Raw genomic sequence first — 21,914 nt, 5'->3', positions numbered from 1 at the left:
GTCACGATCTCGCGGTCCGTGAGTTCGAGCCCCGCGTCGGGCTCCGGGCTGATGGCTCAGAGCCTGGAGCCTGTTTCCGATTCTGTGTCTCCCTCTCTCTCTGCCCCTCCCCCGTTCATGTTCTGTCTCTCTCTGTCCCAAAAATAAATAAACGCTGAAAAAAAAAAAAAAGGCTGAATTTTAGATAGAATTTGTACTTCTTCCTGGCATGGAGACCCTGGATTTCAGCCCTCCAATGTAAGGGAAAAACCCCAAGTCCATGCACCCACTCCAGCCTGTGTGATGAGGATGGGATACGATCTCAGTGATCACATACATCTTCCCTGAATCAGGAAAACAGACACACTATAGTCCTGCAGAGGCAGGCCTCGCTGACCTTGAGAAGAAGAGAATGGCAGGAGGAGACATTGGGGATAAAGGGAAGAGAGAAACTTTATAGAATAAACTCAGGTAAGCAAACAAAGACCTCCCCATGGCTGCATTAAGACAGAGGAATGAAGAGGCCCCACAGCTGTGCACAAGTGAGGCTAGAAAGGAAAGGGTACAGGTGGCTCATGTGCTCTGGTGGGGGAATCACCTAGAAGAAGAGGAAGTTAGGCTACATATCAGCTTTCTGCTTTATCTTGAGACCAGCTTATAGAAAGGCAGCTTTTCTCTCTCCCACTGGAAAACCGTATGATTTTCAGGTGAGGACAGTCTAGTAAGATTGGTTCTAAGACACCAACACTTGAGCATGCACATTGGAACATTCCTGTAACTGAAACGTGTTTGGGAAGCTCCCATCACATTGCCTGCAAATAAAATTCTCAGCCGAAGTCGAATGGGACATGGAACCACAGTTACTTCTGCCATTGCTCCTGTGCTGAGACACAAAGATGAGAGGATGTGTCTTCTATCTGGATCCTATGATTAGACTTTGGAAGGGGTGAGGGCAGTACTTCTTAACTGAGGGCAATTCTGGCTCCCAAGGGACATTTGGCAATGTCTGGAGATGTTTCTTATTGTCATGACTAGGGGTTGTTACTGGTTTCTAGAGAGTAGAAGTCAAGGATGCTACTTAATATCCTACAATACACAGCCCCCACACAACAACCAATTATCTGGTCACCAGTGCCAAGGTTAGGAGACTCTGGGCTAGGAGAAGCAGCAGTGGAGGAAGAGAAATGACTACTCCCACCCATGATGTAGCAATGACTGACAGAGCAAACATTCAGACTTCCAGGTCTCACTACCGAGAATGAGGTTTTGAATGAGCTTGTCCTCATCTTCTGTCTTGTATTCCAGCATTCCAAGATACTCCTTGGGTCTTGAGGACAAGTGCACATCATTGCCTATAGTCAGAGGCAAACAATCAGCTAAATTCACAGAAACAACTCCCACAGGCTTTATAATGAGACTGCTCTGTCTCTTTCCACCCCATTCTGGCTGGCTTGCACACAAATGCCTGTGGCTTTCAGATAAATGGAAACTTGATTAATCCCGAAGAATTCCTCTGGTAGTGATTCTTATCTGCAACTGTATCAATGAGTATAGCTGTCGCTGAAAAGGCGGAATGATCCTTGAAGGGCTCCTCATGAGTGTCCGGTATGAATCCAGCACAGTGCGGATAAGAAAGCAAGCCAAGATGTTGCTTCTGTCCTCAAGATGCTGATGTCACAGTCAAGGAAACAAGATTCATGAAACAGTAGGTGAGCAAAGTACCAAACTGCATGATCCTAAGGGGGCTGTATTAGCTTCCTATGTGCTGTAACAAGTTACCACAAACTTAGTGGTTTGACATACCACAAATTTTCCTATCTTACAGTGCTGGCGGTCAGAAGACTGAAATGGATCTTACATGTTGGACTACAATCAAAGTATCAGCAGAGCTAAGTTCTGGAAGCTCTAGTGGAGAATCCGCTTCTTGCCTTTTACAGCTTCTAGAGGCTGCCCACATCCCCTGGATTGTAGCCTCTGCTTCCTCTGACCTCTGCTTCCATCACCATGTCTGTCTGTCTGTCTCTTTGCTTCTGTTATCACATCACCTTGTTTCACTCTGGCATTCCTGCCCCTCTCTTATGAGGTCTCTTGTGATTATACTGGGTCCACCTAGATTAATCCCAGGTAATCTCCCCATCTCAAGATCCTCAATTTAATCACATTGGCAAAAATCCCTTTTGTTGTGTAAATAACACACCCACAGGTTCTGAGGACTGTGATGTGGACATCTTTGGGTGAGCCAGAGTCTGCCTTCTGGTCACCAAAGATTCATGTCCATTCTGAGAGGAGATGTAATGCAGAAGCAGAGGTCAGAAAGATTTTTTTTCATGTAATTTATTGTCAAACTGGCTAACATAGATTATGTACAGTGTGCTCTTGGTTTTGGGGGTAGATTCCCGTGGTTCATCACTTACATATAACACCCAGTCTCATCCCAACAAGTACCCTCCTCAATGCCCATCACCCCTTTTTCCCTCCCCTCCACCCCCATCAACCCTCAGTTTGTTCTCTGTATTTGAGAGTCTCTTATGGTTTGCCTCCCTGTTTGTAACTTATTTTTCCTTCTCTTTCCCCATGGTCTTCTGTTAAGTTTCTCAAGTTCCACATATGAGTGAAAACATATGATATCTGTCTTTCTCTGACTGACTTATTTCACTTAGCATCATTCCTTCCATTTCCATCCATGTTGCTGCAAATGGCATGATTTCATTCTTTCTCATTGCCAAGTAGCCTTCCATATATAAACCACATCTTCTTTATCCATTCATCAGTTGATGGATATTTAGGCTCTTTTCATAATTTGGCTATTGTTGAAAGCACTGCTATAAACACTGGGATACATGTGCCCCTATGAATAAGCAAGAGAAAGATTTTGAAGATGCTATGCTGCTGAATTTGAAGATGGAGGAAGGGACCCATAAGCCAAGAAATGTGGGTGGCCTCTAGAAGCTGGAGAGGCAAGGGACAGAATTCTCCACTAAAGCCTCCAGAAGGAACTCAGCTCTGCTAACATGTTGATTTTAACTCTGTGAAAAACATTTTGGACTTCTGACCTCCAGGACCGTAAGATAATAAATTTGTGTTCTAAGTCACTAATTTTTGCTGATTTGTTACAGACACTACAGGAAATTCACACGGGGCCAGGAGAATGTACACAGAAGTGGGTTGGAACTGTTAAAAAATGAAGGAGGTAGCACACCCATTGGGCCAAGAAAGGTGAGTAGGGTCTGGTGGGTGAAAAAGAAGGTGATGCAAGTACTGTTAACAAAACTTTCTTACTACTGCACGAAACTTTCTCCTGTTAATTTAATAAATTAGGTCTGTTCCCTTGGAAACTAATAAAGGTAGAACGCCAACTGTTTTAGTAAGCAATGCTGTTTATGATAAGAATGAGGGGCGCCTGGGTGGCGCAGTCGGTTAAGCGTCCGACTTCAGCTCAGGTCACGATCTCGCGGTCTGTGAGTTCGAGCCCCGCGTCGGGCTCTGGGCTGATGGCTCAGAGCCTGGAGCCTGTTTCCGATTCTGTGTCTCCCTCTCTCTCTGCCCCTCCCCCGTTCATGCTCTGTCTCCCTCTGTCCCAAAAAAAATAAATAAACATTGAAAAAAAAAATTAAAAAAAAAAAAAAAAAAAAGAATGATACTGCAACCTGTTAAGCTTTCAGATGACCGTGTCCCTGCTGATGACTTGAAGGCAGCTCAGGGCCAGAACCACATAGCTAAATTGCTCCTTCATTCTTGACTCTCGAAACAGTGTGTTGCTAAGTGTTTGTTGTTTTAAGTTGCTAAATTTGGGGATAGTTTGTTATATGACAATGGATAACTAACAGGAAGGGAAGCTGATGTATTCCACTTAGACACATTGAGTTGGAGGAGGTAATAGAAAGGCAAAGTAGGTAGTCTTGGAGACAAAAAGGGACCAGGACTCAAGAAAAAAACTGAGGAGTGGAAGGTGGAGTTTGGAAGTGCTTATGTTGAGATGGCAGTTCATTCACTCATTCCAAAAACAGGGACACAATGGGAGCTTTGAGAGGGCAGACCTGATTTATCATTATTGAGGGAGAAATCCTCATGTTGCTGTTGGGCATTTTGAGTTTGAGGTGAGAGTTGAATAAAGAATAATAAAGGAGCTCTTCAAAAGTGTGAATACAGTAAAAGGAACAGAGAGTTCAAGGTACAGACTTAGTGATCCAGTTTGGGAGGAAGAGGAAGTGATATGAAACAAGAGTCAAGAACATTAGAAGAGAGAAGTCAGAAAAGTTCAGACTCAGAAGCAGGTGAAGGAAAGAAAAGCCTAGGGGCCTTTTCACAGGAGTTCATGAGGACATTCAAAATGTGAAGTTCATATTCAGGACTCCTGTCTGGCTTCTTAGCTCTCTACTTCTTTCTTCTAATAGAAATGGAGATATTAATCCTCTGTAACTGGGAGAGGAAGAGAATTTCAAAGCAGTCACATTTGAAACTTGATTACAGTTTCATTTTTAAAAGGGGAAAGTTAATAGCAGAAGAGGTTAAAAGTATTCATTACAGGGTGTCCCTTGCAATTACATGAGTGCATCTGGAATTATCTGAGGGCTGGTGAGCTATCCTCGGCCCAAAGGATCTTTCCGTTAGTCCATCACCGAGCCCCCAACCTCACCAGTTGACAATCATTCCTTTGAGTTTTAAAGACTCTGGACCACATCAGGAATCAAACGGTGCCTGTGGACCTTAGCCGACAGTTCCAAAAAAGTAGGAAAGGGAATATTATTTTTCCTACCCTTTTCAATCGTCTTGCTTAGAGTTTTAACTTGATCTTGGAGCTTTTTAATCACTCTGTCCTTCATGTCTAACTCCTCTTCAAGATCCTACAGAAATCAAAAGAAACAAGGACATGAGCTTAGAAGCATCTTAATCTATTTTTTGGTAACAGTTTTATTGAACAATAATTCACATACCATATAATTCATTCAAAAAGTGTACACCAAATGGTTTTCTAAAGTCAGCTGTACAAACATCACCATTATCGATTTCTAGAACATTTTTATCACACCAAAAAGAAACCTGTAACTTTCAGCAGTCATCCTCTTGTTCCCCTATTCCCTTCTACTCCTTGGTAATCACTAATCTGCTTTCTGATTCTATATTATTTGCTTCTTTTGGACACTTAATATAAATGGAATCATATAATATGTGGCCTTTTGTGTCTGGCTTCTTTCACTTAGCATGTTTTTGAGGCTCATCCATGTTGTACTATGTGTCAGTATTTCATTCCCTTTTGTGGCTGAAAAACACCCTATTGTATGGATATGCCATATTTATCTTGATCTATTTTTTCTTAATAAAGTAGTGCCCCTTGAAGATAATTTAGAAATATGAATGTGTGAAAATAGGTTCTCTGGATATCAGAGTCTGGAGGCAGAGAAACTTCAGAGGTTTGGGTCCTGGCTTTGTGTTTCCTTCCTAATAATGGAGTGGCCTTGCTCATGCTGAATTTAGCTCAAAAACCAGCAGGGTCCCGGATGCCTACAAATATGTCTTAGAAAGGGCAAAATGTTTAGGCCCTTCCTAAATCCCAAAGGTTTTGGCCCAGAAAAGATTCAGGCTTCTCAGATCCAGCAGTACCCACCACACAATCACTATAGCCATGTGCCCTCTGGGGACTCTCAAGGCCGATGGAAACTGTGCTGTTTGTACTCTGTGGCTACTTCTCCCTTCCAACAGTTCTCCCGGTGAACAAGGATTTTGTTCAGAGTGTTCATCATAGTGTTATTACTTGTAGCCAAAAAATCCAATGTCGAACAATAGTGGGTAGAATAAATTGTTGTGTATCCTATGACTTAGGTATTAAAATGACAGCTTGCATATATTATCAATGACAATGGGAAAGTATCTTCAATATAGTGTGAGAAAAAATATAGAATTTAAAATTTTATACGCAGTATGACCCCAATTTTATAAAATGTGTATCACCATGGTAGAAAAAAGAAGAAAGGAATAAAATAAATCAAAATGTGAACAGTGGTTTCCTCCAGGCTCTCACTGACTGGTGAATTTTTTTATTATTAGATGAATTTTAGGATGGGCTGAGATAGGAGGGAAGGAACTGTACCCATACCCCTACTTGTAAGAACAGATAAAGTTCTTAATGTGTTTCTCCAGAGACACAGAACTGAGACCCCAGGGACACACAGAGGCACTGCTGTGGAAGTCAGGACAGCCACCCACACGTGCTCAGTAGGAAGCTGCTTCTCTACTGTCTGAATACAGGCTATTCACTGAGAAAGTTGTATCTCCCTCAAAAAAAGTTGGACATCATCTAGGTGCCCCTGACTGGAACTTGTTACTTTCTATTAAATATTAAACTCTTTGGATTTCTTTAGATATAATTCTTCATCAAAGTTAAATCCTGATATTGCAAAATATGATTTTACCCCCTCATGGTTTTCTGTGAGATAATGGGGGGTCCTTATGGTACTGGCACAAAATAGGCACATAGATCAATATAACAGAATAGGAAACTCAGAAATGAACCCACAAGTATATGGGCAATTAATCTTTGACAAAGCAGCAAAGAATAACCAGAGGACAGTCACTTTAAGAAATGGTGTTGGAAAAGCTGGACAGTAACATGCAAAAGAATAACATAGAACTACTTTCTTATAACATACACAAAAATAAGCTCCAAATGGATGAATACCTAAATATGAGACAGGAAACCATCAAAATACTAGGAGAACAAAGGCAGTAGCCTCTTTGACATCGGCCACAGCAACTTCTTTATAGTTAGGTCTCCTGAGGCCAGGGAAAAAAGCAAAAACAAACTATTGGGACGTCATCAAGATAAAAAGCTTCTGCAAAGTGAAGGAAACAATCAACAAAACTAAAAGGCAATCTACAGAAAGGGAGATGACATTTGCAAATGACATATCTGAGAAAGGGTTAGTATCCAAAATCTATAAAGAACTTGTAGAACTCAACACCCAAAAAACAAATAATCCAGTTAAAAAATGGGCAGAAGACATGAACAGACATTTTTCCAAAGAAGACATCCAGATGGCTAACAGACACCTGAAAACATGCTTAACATCACTCATCACCTGGGAAATAAAAATCACAACTACAATAAGCTATTACTTTATTCCTGTCAGAATGGCTAAAACCAACAACACAGGAAACCGCAAGTGTTGGTGAAGATGTGAATATAGGGGAACCCCCTTACATTGGGGGTCAGTGTAATAAGTCAGTCAGAAAAAGACAAATACCATATGATTTCACTCATATGCAAACTGGTGCAGCCACTCTGAAAAACAGTATGGAGTTTCCTTAAAAAGTTAGAACTAGAACTACCCTACAATTCAGCAATTGCACTACTAAGTATTCACCCAAAGGACACAAAAATACTGATTCAGAGTATTTAATGCTGTTGTAATATTTGATAATACTGCTATAAACATTGCACCCCAATGTTTATAGCAGCATTATCAACAATAGCTAAATTATGGAAATAGCCAAAGTGTCCATTGGCTGATGAATGGATAAACAAGATGTAGTATACACACACAGACACACACAGACACACACACACAGACACACACACACACACACACATGCGTGCGTGCACACAATGGAATACTACTCAGAGATGAAAAAGAATGAAATCTTGCCATTTGCAATGATGTGGCTGGAACTAGAGAGTATTATGTTAAGTGAAATAAGTCAGTCAGAGAAAGATGAATACAATATGATTTCATTCCTGTGTGGAATTTAAGAAACAAAACAGATGAACATAGGGGGTAAAAAAGAGGCAAACCAGAAAACAGACTTTTAACTATGGAGAACACACTGAGGGTTGCTGGAGGTGAGGTGGGTAGGGGGATGGGTTAAATGGGTGATGGGTACTAAGGAGGGCATTTGTTGTGATGAGGACTGGATGTTGTATGTAAATGATGAATCATTAGATTCTACACTTGAAACCAAGGTCATTCTGTATGTTAACTAACTGGAATTTAAATAAAAACTTCGGGGGAAAAAAAAGAAATGGCGGGTCCTGACAATAGGATGCAGAGCCTGGGATGCAGCCTGTCTAGGGTGCTGACCACTGTCCAGGGAGCCCTCCGCTGGTCATAGACTTGGGAGGCTCAAAGGCCAGGAAGCAGCCTGAGCAGTCTGACTCCCAGGAAAGTGGCCCATGAGCCATGATGGTGCTTCTCAGGCTTGTGGGTTTCACACACCAATAAAATTTCAAAAGAATTGCTAGGGACTGACTTAGAGTAGCTGAATTTCTTTCTGACAAAGGCATTTAAAATGTGATGAAGATTTTAACAATTTAGGGTGTCTGTCATCTATCATCATGATCATTTCACAGAAGAACATTTTGACTTGAAAAACTGTAGGAAGGGCACACCTGCAAAGCAAGGAGGGCCCCTCACTGTGGAAAGTCTTGCTTAGGGAAATTCCCACATCAGCCTGTCATTCTCAGTGTGTTCTGGACCAGAACGGTTGAGACAGGTGCCATCTGTAGGACAGTGCTCACGTCTCCTCTCATCCTCCCTTTACTTTATCGGACACTTTGCTTGTGTGGCCTGTGCTAAACCCCCAAGGCTCAGCAGCAGGCTGTAACCTCAGAGACCACCTGTCTCCCGAGAGCAGGAAACACACTGCTCTCACGGTGGCTGTTCATTACATGCATTAGGTGACATGTTCCCCCCGCCCCCCTACAGTGACATCTGCACACAGTCATTTATCAAGTTGGGAAACTTCTCACCCTGTTTTCCATAGTGAGCCGAGATGCTTCCTGTCGGAAACTACTCTTGACTTCACTTTCACTTTCAAATTGCTTCTTCAAGAGCTCGCTGGCCTGCTGCATTTCTTGAATCTTACTGATCAGCTTCTCTTTCTCTTTGGTGTGTATTTCATTTTGGGCCTCTAAGGTCCTGACAAAGGGATAAAGGAAATTGTGTAACAGTTTGACTGTCATGGAGAAGTCACTCATTGTCATAGCAAAAACTGATTATTTCCAAAGGCAGAAAAATACTTCAGCCAATTTATGTATAACGTGAATAGTACTTGAGTAGAAATGTCCTTGAAGTGGGGATGGGGGGTGGGGGCAAAGATCAGGGCTGGCTGTGTATAAAATTGTCTATGACTGCCCTGGTCTCCTTAACCTGATGGAGATTCTTGCCTCCACTCTGCCAGAGGCTGCTGAGGGCTCCCACGAGGCATCCACACCCACTCACGCCCTTAAGACAGAAAGCCCGATGATTATCTCCTTCGTGAAAGGCCTGGGGACCAGACTCTTAAAAAGCCAGGGATCAGAGAGAGGCAGCAGCCCATCAAGAGTTCCAAGACGTGTCTCTCCACTTTCCTACTCTTTGGGGCCCTCATTTCATCCCTCTCCTACCAATGAAGTCACATGACTAAAAATGTTCTCTAGGACATATTGTGTCCATGTATTGCTCTGAAAATCAAGTATGTCAGTGAGCTGGCAGCAAAAATTTTCCTCATGAGGCTCCACCAGAACGCCAGGCCCTCTGCTGGTCAGAATGCAAATTTGGGGCGATTAACAGTGAAGATTCTCTGTCAGCACAGATTTCAAGTCTTATTCTAAACGGTTTGCTATAAGAAAATCTCTTCTCTCACACACAATCTTATTTCATCAGTTTTTTAAACAGATTATCTGTGTGTGTGGCATGACATTCTAACAGTATAAAAGAGTATGTGGTGAGAAGTAAGTCCCCTTCCTCCCCTGTGTGCCAGCCATCCAGTTACCCTCCCTGGAAGCAGGCGATGTTTTGCTTCTTGTATGTTTTCCCAGGGTGTGTGTGTGTGTGTGTGTGTGTGTGTGTGTGTGTGTGTGTGTACATATGTGTTTCTTTCCTTCACATTTAAATGGTAATGCATCATATTACCTTAATCAGCACCTTGCTGTTTTGGCTTAATAACATATGTTGGTATCTCCCACAATTTCAGAAAAGAAAAGCATTTACGTGAGCATGAACATCACATACACATTAACACTTACTTTCTTTGTGTTCCCTCCTCTTCTTGATTGCGGTTCAACTGGTTGGACAATTCTTCCAGTTTTCCTGTAGTGAGAAGACCTGCCATTACTTTGGGGGCTATATGGCACCCTGATTCGGATTTGGTCGTGCTTTCAGTTATCAGGGGTCCTAAGCTGTTTCCTGGTAGAGGTTTTGTTTGGTCTGAACAATGTTTAAAAATTTTTAGGTATGCCTGGGTGGCTCAGTTAAGCATCTGCCTTTGACTCAGGTCATGATCTCTCAGTTCATAAGTTTGAGCCCCACGTCAGGCTCTGTGCTGACAGCTCAGATCCTGGAGTCTGCTTCAGATTCTGTATTTCCCTCTCTCTCTGTCCCTTCCCCACTCATGCTCTGTCTCTTTCTCCAAAATAAAAAGACAAAAAATTAAAAAGTTTTAAAGCCATTATTCTAACGTTGTCATATTTCACATAAAAATATGGATTTCTGGCTTTTCTTTAAAAATAGGATCGAGGGCACCTGGGTGGCTCAGTCGGTTAAGCGTCCAACTCCTGGTTCGGGTTCAGGTCATGATCTCACGGTTCCTGAGTTTGAGCCCCACATTGGGTACTGCGCTGACAGTGCAGAGCCTGCTTAGAATTCTCTCTCTCCCTCTCTCTCTGCCCCTCCCACATGCTTTCTCTCTCTCTCTCTCTCAATAAATTAATTAAAAAATTTTGAGTTAAAAAAATAAGACTAGGGGCGCCTGGGTGGCGCAGTCGGTTGGGCGTCCGACTTCAGCCAGGTCACGATCTCGCGGTCCGTGAGTTCGAGCCCCGCGTCGGGCTCTGGGCTGATGGCTCAGAGCCTGGAGCCTGTTTCCGATTCTGTGTCTCCCTCTCTCTCTGCCCCTCCCCCGTTCATGCTCTGTCTCTCTCTGTCCCCAAAATAAATAAACGTTGAAAAAAAAAAAATAAGACTATCAAACAACACTGGGGCCAATTTGCCTACTTGGCAACAATCAATGGAGCTCGGAGGCTGGGGCACCTTACTGCCTCCTCCACTCAGCCCCCTTCTCACATTTGTCACTTGGCTGGGCCCCTGGAGAATCAGAGTCTGAGATCCCTGGGTACAATGACTTTTCTGTCATTTCCATGACACAGGAAACCATCTTCTAAAAGCACTTCCCGTGACAGTTGCAGGTACCTTTCATGCTTTCAGTTTGTTCATTCAGGCGGATTTCCAGATCTTGCTTCTGCTTCTCCAGCTCTGAAATTTGCTGTTTGAAGTCTGGGATCATCTTTAGAGAAGAATCAGAAATATTTGAATATAAAACGCTTTCATCTCTGAACTTTATTTTTTATTTATTTATTTAATTTTTTTTTTCAACGTTTATTTATTTTTGGGACAGAGAGAGACAGAGCATGAACGGGGGAGGGGCAGAGAGAGAGGGAGACACAGAATCGGAAACAGGCTCCAGGCTCTGAGCCATCAGCCCAGAGCCCGACGCGGGGCTCGAACTCACGGACTGCGAGATCGTGACCTGGCTGAAGTCGGACGCTTAACCGACTGCGCCACCCAGGCGCCCCTCATCTCTGAACTTTAAAATCTCAGAGCTACTCAGAAGCAAACTGAACCCTCTAGGAGTCTAACCCCAAGGAGCGTACATCTAGCATAGTTGTGTGTGAGGGCCAGCTGAGGTGTTAGACTGGTTTGGCATTATGGTTTTACACTTCAGGATCTGTACAGTCACAAGCAATACCAGCATGTTCAGAGGGACTGGTTCTCACATGCTACAACCTTCTCTCCAGGGGGAGAAGGAAGTACACAGTCTGGAGGGCATCACGGGGGTGGGGGGGGGAGGGGCTCTGCTGAGATGAGGGCAATGTGAGCAAACAGAGGGCAGCCTTTTTGGCCAAGGCCCAGAGATGCCATCTCCTCATCCAGGAACAGGAAAATCATCTCAAAGAGGTCCCCCCGCGCCCTGTGAATTCCAGGCGGTGCACTGCTCTGTTAGTGGAGGTCTGGAATGGTCCAGTATGTCTCACAGTCCTCTATCCTTGTCTTCTGTATTTCTTTAAATGTCATTCACCTCCACCCTCGGTTAGGTAAATGGCTTTTCTGTCGTCCAAGTTTGTAAGAACAACTGTGCTTCTGAAGCAAATGAAGAAAACTTGTTTGTGCATGAAGATGTATGTTCCACATTATTCCTCACTAACATTTCATCCAAAGAATAAACAAAGACACGAAGGGCCTTAATCACCGTTTCACATGTTTGCTGTGCCCACAGTCACGTCTCCTCACCTGGGACGCAGCCTTGCAATTTCCTAACACTCTCAGGTTAGGCAGAGGAGAAGGAAATGGTAAGAAAGGTGACAAGGTGCAGCCTCTAGAGAGGTGGCTTGAGAAACCCCAGGAAAGTGTGGTATCGTGGAAGGCAGCAGAACAAAAGCAGGCATGAAGAGGGAGTGATGATGTCACCAGATGTTGCTGAGAGACAAGATGAGGGTGAAAAAGAAGGTGGCTGTGGGGTAAATGGGGGATGAGTGGAGAAATCAGTTAGGTGGCCACTGAGAAGTCTGGCCAGCTCCCCCCAAAAAATGGGGTGGTGACTGCAGGTGATGTGGGGTTAAGCAAGGGATGTTCTTTGAGGAGATTCCTATAGCATTTCTTGGTGGCTAGAGGCTTGAGTTGGAAGAAAGGATGAGACAAACTCAGAAGGAAGGAATCCTGGAAGAGAGAAGCCCTTGAAAAAATGAGAGAAGAAGCACATCATCTCTGCTCACAGCACAAGCAGAAGGATGGACCTGAACACATGTCCCACTCAAGAGTTACCCTTCTTACCTTAGGGTTTTTTTTGTCACTTGCCAAGGGGTTAGGGCTAGACTTAAAATACATAGGTTTAAACACACACACACACACACACACACACACACACACACACACACACCAGAATTTGGACCCATTCTATGGTAAACAAACCCCTTCTCACATCAAAGTGCTTTCCAGCCTAGGGTAATTTTATAGATTTATCTTCTTTGTAAAAAATAATTAATTAATTTTAAAAACAAAGTTCTTTTTTTTTTAAGTTTATTTATTTTGAGGGAGAGAGAGCGAGGATGATCCAGGGAGGGCCAGAGTGAAAGGGAGAGAGAATCCCAAGCAGGCTCTTCACTGTCAGTACAGAGCCTGACATGGGGCTCAAACTCAGGAACTGTGAGATCATGACCTGAGCCAAAATCAAGAGTTGGGCCCTTAACTGAATGAACCACACCTCCAGGTACCCCTATAGTTTTATCCTCTGACCCAGTTATTTTACTCTTAGAAAACATAATTCTGATCCGTCATTTACTTCCAAGAAACTGAGTTTTATTCCACTAACAAATGACATCTCTAGAATAATGGCCACACCTGGGGCCCACAGATAAGACCATACCATGTTTTCCGATGTCAGCCTGGTAACTTCATGACGGATACTTTCATTGATATCAGTCTCTTCTCTAAATAATTTCTGCAGGTGGTTGATTTCTTGACTTAGATGCACCACTTTGAAGTTCAAAGCTTCAATCTCCTTTTCATAGCAATCCTTCTGGGACTGGAAATGGCTTTCCAAAACACTGTCAGAGGACGGGTCAACAAATTAACCACTGGTTTTTATTCTGCCATGTTGTTGACTGTGAGTGTGTACATGTGCAGCAGTTATGAAAATTCACAATTAGAGCCATGCTAAGTACATAATTTTACTTATGTACACATAGTTACATGCTATGGAACTGTGTACACAGGATTATAAAATCTTTCTAGTTAGTTAGGAAGCATTATGTGCATTAACATGCAGTTAATGATAAGAAATTATAGACACTATTAAAATTGCATGTTAATAGTTTAAGAATATGTTCTGTATGATGCAACAATAATAAATATACATTCATTATGCATTTGTCCAGCCTCATAGAATGTACAACACCAACAGTGAACCCTGAAGTAAACTGCTGATTTTTGATGATAATGACAGATCAGTTTAACAGACATACCACTCTGGTGGGGGATTCTAATGCTGATTACATGGGGGCAGGGGAAGGGAAATCCCAGGGAAATCTCTGTGCTTTCTGCTAAATTTTGCTGTGGACCTAAAGTTGTCATAAAAATAAAGGTTGTATGTAAAAAATTACAGCAAACTCCTTAAATGTAAACACAGTTATATCTCTATAACAACCCTGGCTAACTTATTTGTTATAATCTGTTTTTACTGTACAGGTTATGGGTTTTATTACTTGAAAGTTTATCCTTTAAAAAGATTGTTTTCCATTATTCAACTCATTATTTAATTCTCAAAATATTTCGAGTGATTACTAGATCATCCTACTGTAAGGAATTTCCTTGTGTGTCAAATCTGTGGAATATAAACTTTTGACTTTCCTATATCTATCATCTCTGAAAATAAAAAAAGAACTCTGAGGGGGAATTTCTCACTGTGTTGCTTTCTTCAGTCCTTCATAAGCAAACCAAAGTTCTCCATCCTCATTTAAATGTTCCAAATCTTCCAAAGAGAGCCTGGAAAATAAGGAAGGGTAAGAAAATCTATCGTCTCTCTCATGTGTTCCATGTTCCTCAATATTTGGTAATGCAAAAATGATTACCTGCTTCTTACGTCTTCAATGTCATAGCTTTCAAGAAGTTGTTTGGTGATCTCGGACATCTTTTCTGAGAGGAAGAGGTAGAGCTGATATAAATTACATTTTTGAATGTGGTTCCAATTCTCTAGATGTCACACAGAGTCTCCAGCTAACCATACCATCAACTAACTTACTGGCCATTCAACCAAACAACTAACCAACCATCCAACTACGAAGGCAACCAACTATTCAGCATACCACATATCCAACCAATCAGCAAACCAACCAGACTTGTGGGCTCAGTGACTCATATTTTTCTTACCTCTCATTTCCCGTTTTTGTGATTGCACGTGTTTCTCTACATCTATCTTCTGTGTCTGAAGTAGCTCTATCTCCTTTTCAAATTCAGAGATTGTCTGTATCACAGCAGTGACCGTACCAGATGAAGAAAAAAACAGCTATTATGGTTTATGTCAGACAAAGAGAATACTCTTACTGTGTTGTATATCTACCCAAGACATCCTTACCCAGTTAAAATCTTGTTAAATCATCACTACCTACACAGTATGGTCTTGAAGCATGTTTAACTGCTCAAAATATTGTTACCTATTCCCAGATGTAGTTGGTTGTAGCAACAGAATTAGTTTCCTTACCACATAAAGGGAAGAAATAGCTCCTTACTACAGGGGTGGGCTGCTGTGGGGAGGAAGAGGACCCAAGAGAAGTAAAACCTAAGAGGCTAAATTCCTTTTCACTGGATGGTGAACTCTAGGATGCAGGGATGTGGACAAGCCACTACCCTCATAATTGTGGGTTTGGGCTCCTGCCAGGTTTTAATGTGACACATGGCAGAGCCAGGGATACCCAAGAGGTTAGGAATTGGCTGTGGGGGTATGATGAGGGTCCACTGAGAGGCAGCACACGTTGTGGGGAAGAGGCTGTATTTTGCCTTTATTACCTTGTGAGGTCAGCCCGAGAAAGAATCACACGTGTGTGTTTTGTAGCTAGGGGAGACATGCAGAGGGAAATAACCCCTCCTTGATATTTTCTCAGTCTAAGTGTTTAAGGGCTAGAGTTCCAGTTTCTTCAGAGGGTGAGAAGGCGGATCCAACTGACATTTACTGATCACTTTACATACACAACCTAATCCTTACAACAGGCCCATGTGGTGATACAGTAATAGTTTATAGACAGAAAGCTGAGGCTCCATAAGGTGAAATGGCACACTCAGGGTCACATGGCAAGCTGATGGGGCCCCAGGACTATCCAATCCCAAAGACCTTCTTTCGGTAACACTTCAATAAATGTTTCAAGTCATATATGATCATAATGTTATTCATTTTCTGTGAAAATCAGACTGGTCTCCTTAATATATCACATCGAGAGTTTGGAACACTGTTTTAGCTACCAAAGCGGAAGTGCGTGACAAAGAGTGATGCCTCACTCCAAGAGCAGCCATAGGACTTCCCAAGATGCAGACTAGCCAGATGACATGACTCCCACAGATTGACATGTCTTATGTGAGCTCCATTCTTATGGAGCAGTCAGAGCGATACATGATCCTTTCTGATCCCACAGTCCAAACTCCTCCTTTTAAACAATAGGAAACTGGGGTCCAGAGAATACAGACAATTCTGCCAGGAAGTCAAGAGAAGACTGTGATTCCTAAAGCTCTTCAAAACCAAGCATGGCTATTCCGTGACAGTTACAGAGAATATTTGCATAATCTTAACAATATTCTACTAACATGCATTTCACTTATTTCATGGAAGCTTAAAAGCTTTCTAAACTTACAATGAAATGTTTTGCATTGAAGAACACAGAGACATGCAGTTTTGTGTTTTCTCGTAGGGAAGGAATTCAGTTACGCCTTGACTGTGCAAACATGGATCATTGCTTTTGTGGATTTTCTGATAACAATTTAAAATATATGATGCTGATAATAAGGTAGTTTAATTTTAATACAGGTATTTATAGAAATACAACAATGGGATGGGTTGTATAATAAGGGTACACATCAACTTTTAATTTAATTTGAACATATTCTCTAGGTCAACATATTTGAATAGCTTCATATAATTACAAAATAGTTAGAAAGCTGAGTTTTAAAATAGGAAAACCAATTATTGCTAAGTTAAAGGCAGCTTGGGGGTTCATCCTCGGAAGAACTGAAGGGATCAGGGTCCTTGTGACTTTGGTCATTATACAGATGCTGTTGGATGTCTGATCCTGTGGGAGTCTGAAACTGCTCCCTCTGGGCAGGTCAGATAACTTAGCCCAAGAGCTCATCTGGCAGTGAGAAGCCCCTTCTACCTTTGCCTGCTTGCTCAGGTGGGCCACCTCCCCCTTTAAGGCATCGGAGGTGACACGTTCTTCCTCCAGTTGGTGCTGCAGGTGCATTTTCTCATCCTTGAGAGCTTGAATGTCTTTTTTCAAAGAGCAGATCTGCTTCTCATAGTCTTGTGTTTTCCGTTCGAAACTTTTTTCAAGAAGTCTAGGTGCAAAAGAAAAAAATAATTAACTCAGAATTTCTCTAAATTTCTTTAACCTGAATTAGAACAATACATCATTTTGAAAATAGTAAGAGGAGACTTGGAAAGGAGACAAGTTAATTAGGATCTACTGTGACAGTTCCAATAGACAATGGCCTTATTTTTACCTGTTTCCTGTCCCCTTAGGTTAGGGAAGTTTCTTATACCTTCTGATCTGATAAATGTGGCTCTACTATGGTCACACGCAAGAAACACAGGGTAGGGAGGCTGAACTCAGACTCAGTGGTGGCTGGGATACTGTATTTCTGAATCCATCCTAGTTCTGTGTGGTTCCCTGTGGTCTCTTGGAGGGGTCTCTTCCCTTAGCAGAGACCTTGGCACATTCTGCCAAGTACTAGCCCCTGCCAAGTTCCAAGGATCCTAGAATGGTTTGGCTAGTTCCTAAATAAGTTAATACAGCCATTTAACATGTCAAAGGGGCCAGCCACTCAAACATTCCAAAATAAACTACAGCAAATCCAGGTATGCCAAAGTCCCTGGAAACTCAATTCCTTGTGAGATGGTTGCTCCATTAAATATGGGACAATTGACCAAGACAATAAATAACCAAAGAGAGATGTGACCTAGCCCAGCCTGACACAGCCCGGGGCTGGGGGAGGGGGTGTAGTCAGAATTGAAGCAGTCCTAGGGCTCCAGGAGTTTATTAAATCACCATTCTACTTGCTAGGCTGTCATCTCAGTCCATTTTATGACTTGCTTTCATAGCCCAAAGGGAAAATCCCAAGGAAGAGAGTCACATTCCCAATAGGTTTTTGTTTCATTCACCTTTAGAGATACTAACAAACTTCTTAACCTTGTTTTTAGATTTTTCAAAAATCCACAGAGCTCCTAAGAGACCAGTAAAGTACCTTGAAAAGAAGAAAACTGCAACCAAGAATCTATGTTGAAAGAATCTCAGACTTGTACCTAAGCTGGTTGGGAGTGCACCCCCCCCCCCAGACTGCTGGCATCTGTATGCTCCTTGAGGGTTGTGACAGGGGCCAAAATGTCCCCTGTCAGCTGATCAGGGGCCAGATCAAGCTACAGGTGAGTGCTTATGAGGACTACAATAAGTTTAAAGTCACCTGGCCCTGGCCTGCCTCTCCAAACCCCTTCTTGAAATGATTGCTCCCAAGCAACCCCAGTGCACCATGAGATGCCAAGAACCAAGCTCCTCTCTTAAAGTTAAGAGTTTATTGGAAAATAAAAATTTCAAGGTGAAGAGCCAAATATCCCTATTTTAAAACTCATATAGGATCATGAAACACTTTGTCTATCTGTTAACTCTTGGAGCTCCTTGGTGACATTCCCTCCCCTAACGTTGTGGCATCCATCCTTCTCCTTACGCAGACCCAGGCTCTTCTGCCAACTAAATGCACAGGAAGTTATATATATATCCTATCACCCCAGGCAGCCTGAGCCTTGTAGCCCTGAAGAGAAAGATGCCAGGAATATTTTGTTTCTCCCCAGCACCCTGCCACGCATCCCTACTTTGAACTCTAAAACCTTTGAGTTGACTCTAAGAGAAGGGAGCACAGACTGCAGTCTTTAGAAATGAACAAAGGGTTTGGTATTGAGATAGGGAAGGTGGGACTGGTACCGTACAAGGTCATGGGGACCTGCCTTAACTGTTGTGAGGTGCGTTCCATCCCTTATCGTCTGGGACAAGAGTCAAGTTACAGACACAACAGACAGGGGAGGGAGGAAGGTTGGTTTCCTGGGCAGTAATTTTACTTCTTGGACTTGATGGAAGTTGAAAGGGGTGGCAGTCTCTGAACTCCTGTCTTAGCAATGATGGGAAAGCGAGAACTTCACGGTGGTCCACTGCCCACAGCTGCAGACCCTGTGCAGTGTCTGAAAGGTGCACACTGTGGGATGTGGCTCTCACACGTCTGACTCTCTCACTTCCTAAAAGATTCACCGCCCCCCATCCTGTATCTGGGACCTGCTAGCTGCAAGCCGAGAAGCAAAGTATTAAACAATAGAGAGAGAGAGAGAGAGAAGGAGGCAGTAACTTTAAGGCAAACTAGGTTTCATACATTCTTTGTCGCTCTTCTTTTTGCACATCATCAAAGAGCTGCTTGGTGAGGTTGTCCATTTTTTCTGTGAAAAGAGAATGCTCTTTGAAATATATCTGCAAACCAACGCTTCCATTGTCTCATGTCATGTTTAAGAAAGTGAGAATGTGAGAACAGTCATGGGATATTTATGACTAGTAGGACTTGAGATGAGAGGGTAACTGTCACTTTTATAATTTATAAATTGGAAATACAGACAAGGGCGGGGGATAATCATTCTGACAAATTGGTCCTGTTGGAATGTGTGAATAGTTTCACTTATAGCACTTTTTTTGGTCTGAGGATCATTTGTTTGATTTGAAAAGGCATATTGGCTTTGAGACAATATACATTATGAAAACTACATGGAAACGCTTTTGGGTTTCTTCCTTTGGGAAGAAAATGGTCAATTTAGAAGCCAGCGGCACCTCTGCTCCAGTTGTGACAACCAAAACTGTCAGACAGGGCCATATGTCCCCTGATGGGGAGAGGGGAGCCATAGTGGTTCTCTTGGCTCAGAACCGCTCATTCATGACAACCAAGAGAATAATGAAGCATCTGTCTTTATCTGGGGAAGAGGAAGTATAACAAATCTTTTGTTGCATTCAGTACAAGAGTCTCTAACAACAAAGCATAGGTTGAGGGGACACTGGAAAGCCAGGCTATCATCACTGGGGTTCTGGATATTCTGAAGCTGTGACAGGCCTGTATTCCCAGCATATCCGCACCAAACAGGTGCCCTTCAAAACGGGAGGAGTCCATTAAGCCTGATATCTCTATTTGTATATAGCTGACACCTCATCCTTGACTTCCACCTCATTTCTGAATTCTGCCCCAGAGGGGAGCCCAGGGATGAAGTGATGATAACTATCCTGAATTACTGGTTTAAAAAAAAAAGCCAAAAAAGTTTGTTAAAGGAGGTATCAAATGGCCCTGAATCAAAATAACTGCTACAGAATGTCACGAGTCAGCCAGAAAATACTAGAAAAATGCTTAAGCTTTAATTTAGAAGCCAGCATATTTGATATAATTTTAATTTTCAGCTCACTCACAGAATTGGTTTCAGTTCTGGTGCTTACATCTTAGGCCATTTGCAAGGGGGTGAAAGAGCTGCCCAAATGTGATTTTCTCCCCGGGAGCAAGGGGCTGATGTCCACATTGGAATCTCAAAAAGGGGAAACATTCGACAACAACCCTTAGTAATAAATAGGTCACAGGGTAATCGAAGGCTGGTGCTTTTCACAAAACATTGTCTGCCATGTTTAGGGACACTCAGAGCATAAGCGGTTTATAAACACTGGGACTGAAAGTTTTCAAGCACTTTTTAGAAGGATATATAAAATTATGGACCCAAACAGGTCAACGCTATCAACTATGTAACTTTCAGGATGCATTTGTGGGAATTTAAATTTTCTTGTGGGAAAATCCACCTAACGTTAGAAGAGAGAGCAAATATACCCTGGAGCAGTGTACTGTGATAAAGGAGGTGGAGGTGGACAAGCTCTTCCCTAATTCAGGTCCAAGGTTTCCTCAGAGAACTCTGACCTTGTGCGTCGGTCAACGCCCACATCATCAGTCCTCAGAGGCAGGGTGGAGGATGTGCAGTACCTGTAGCAGGAGGTCACTCCCATCCTGGGCGTCATCTGAACAGCCCTTCCTGCTCTGCTGGCCAGGACTCAGGATGTTTATTTCCTCCTCCTGACATCTGTCTCTCCCACACTCTGACCTGAACCCCCAGGGCACCTGTGCTCCTCCGGCCTGGTGTATCCACAGCCTGCTGGGCCTGAGGTGTGTGCTGGGCCCCCAGGCCTGAACTCCCACTCCCCTGCTGCCCTGTCAGAGCTTACAGAAACAATCCTCTTAAATGGGTGTGGTCATTTAAACCATCTGGTCAGGAGCCCCCAGGTTCCTGTTCCTATCGGGATTTAGCAAGGGCTTGCAATCAGATTTTGAGTTGGAAAGCTATGGATGGACAGAGCTAAGCTGCGCCACATCCCTGAATGAAAGTGATACCGCTGGTTCCAAGGGTCTGACTCTGACAGCCTGGGGGTGATGTGGCTCAAGTGCTTAGCAGGGCCCTTCACTCAGAGCCGGGGCAGTAAGCAGAGGAGGGGGTGCCACTGAGACCAAGTCATTTGGACAGATTTGAAATCTGACTACAGATCCTCGGCCAGCAACAACACTGCTCCGGCATCACCCCGACTGTGCATCTGGATCACCACAAAGGTTTTTAAAAATATAGATAGATGCCTGAACTAACCCGACCACCACCACTCACAGACACACCCATGCACACACACAGACACCGCCGCCCCCCCCCCCCCCATCTTCTGACGGAAAAGCTCCAGGCTTATGGCCCAGCCATCTGTATTTTGCAAATGGCCCAGACGGTTCTGAGACAGGGATTAGCGTGCTGTCTGACAAAAGATGGAAATAAAACAGATGCCTCTGTAGGGTAAAGTTACCACAACTTAAATATAGTTATTCCCTGTGAGGCAAAAAAATACCCTCATTTCCCTGGGTATACATTGCAGATTCCTGGTTCTGCCTAAAACTCCGTTCATACCCAGTAGTTATTTCCCTAATGACTAGACAGGTGAGCACATGAATGTTCGCATCGAGCCGCCTCGGGCTTTACCTTTCAACTCTTCAGTCTTCTCTCGAAGCTGCAGCTCTGTTTGCTCTTTTTGTATTTCCAGTTCTGAATTATGCTTCTGAAGCTTTGCCAATTTCTAGTGAAGAGAAGAAAAAAAGCTTTTTTGAAAACCTCATTTC

General features: G+C 43.0%; 1 protein-coding gene across 2 annotated transcripts in view; it reads right to left on the bottom strand.

The window, feature by feature from the left end:
• The window catches only part of MYO5C (myosin VC), a 104,409-nt gene that overhangs the window by 21,086 nt on the left and 61,409 nt on the right, over window positions 1-21,914 (bottom strand). For both annotated transcript variants that reach the window (XM_045449720.1, XM_045449721.1), the window contains 12 exons: window positions 21,778-21,871; window positions 19,122-19,185; window positions 16,865-17,045; window positions 14,874-14,967; window positions 14,576-14,639; window positions 14,409-14,489; window positions 13,372-13,552; window positions 11,142-11,235; window positions 9,980-10,043; window positions 8,723-8,891; window positions 4,736-4,823; window positions 1,233-1,331 (listed from right to left, as the gene is read on the bottom strand). In XM_045449720.1, the coding sequence (XP_045305676.1) occupies window positions 1,233-1,331; window positions 4,736-4,823; window positions 8,723-8,891; window positions 9,980-10,043; window positions 11,142-11,235; window positions 13,372-13,552; window positions 14,409-14,489; window positions 14,576-14,639; window positions 14,874-14,967; window positions 16,865-17,045; window positions 19,122-19,185; window positions 21,778-21,871 (1,273 nt within the window). The remainder of the gene's footprint in view (window positions 1-1,232; window positions 1,332-4,735; window positions 4,824-8,722; window positions 8,892-9,979; window positions 10,044-11,141; window positions 11,236-13,371; window positions 13,553-14,408; window positions 14,490-14,575; window positions 14,640-14,873; window positions 14,968-16,864; window positions 17,046-19,121; window positions 19,186-21,777; window positions 21,872-21,914) is intronic.

This window comes from Leopardus geoffroyi, chromosome B3 (assembly GCF_018350155.1).
Source record: "Leopardus geoffroyi isolate Oge1 chromosome B3, O.geoffroyi_Oge1_pat1.0, whole genome shotgun sequence".
Classification (NCBI taxonomy): domain Eukaryota; kingdom Metazoa; phylum Chordata; class Mammalia; order Carnivora; family Felidae; genus Leopardus; species Leopardus geoffroyi.
This window is presented reverse-complemented; position numbering and strand designations above follow the sequence as displayed.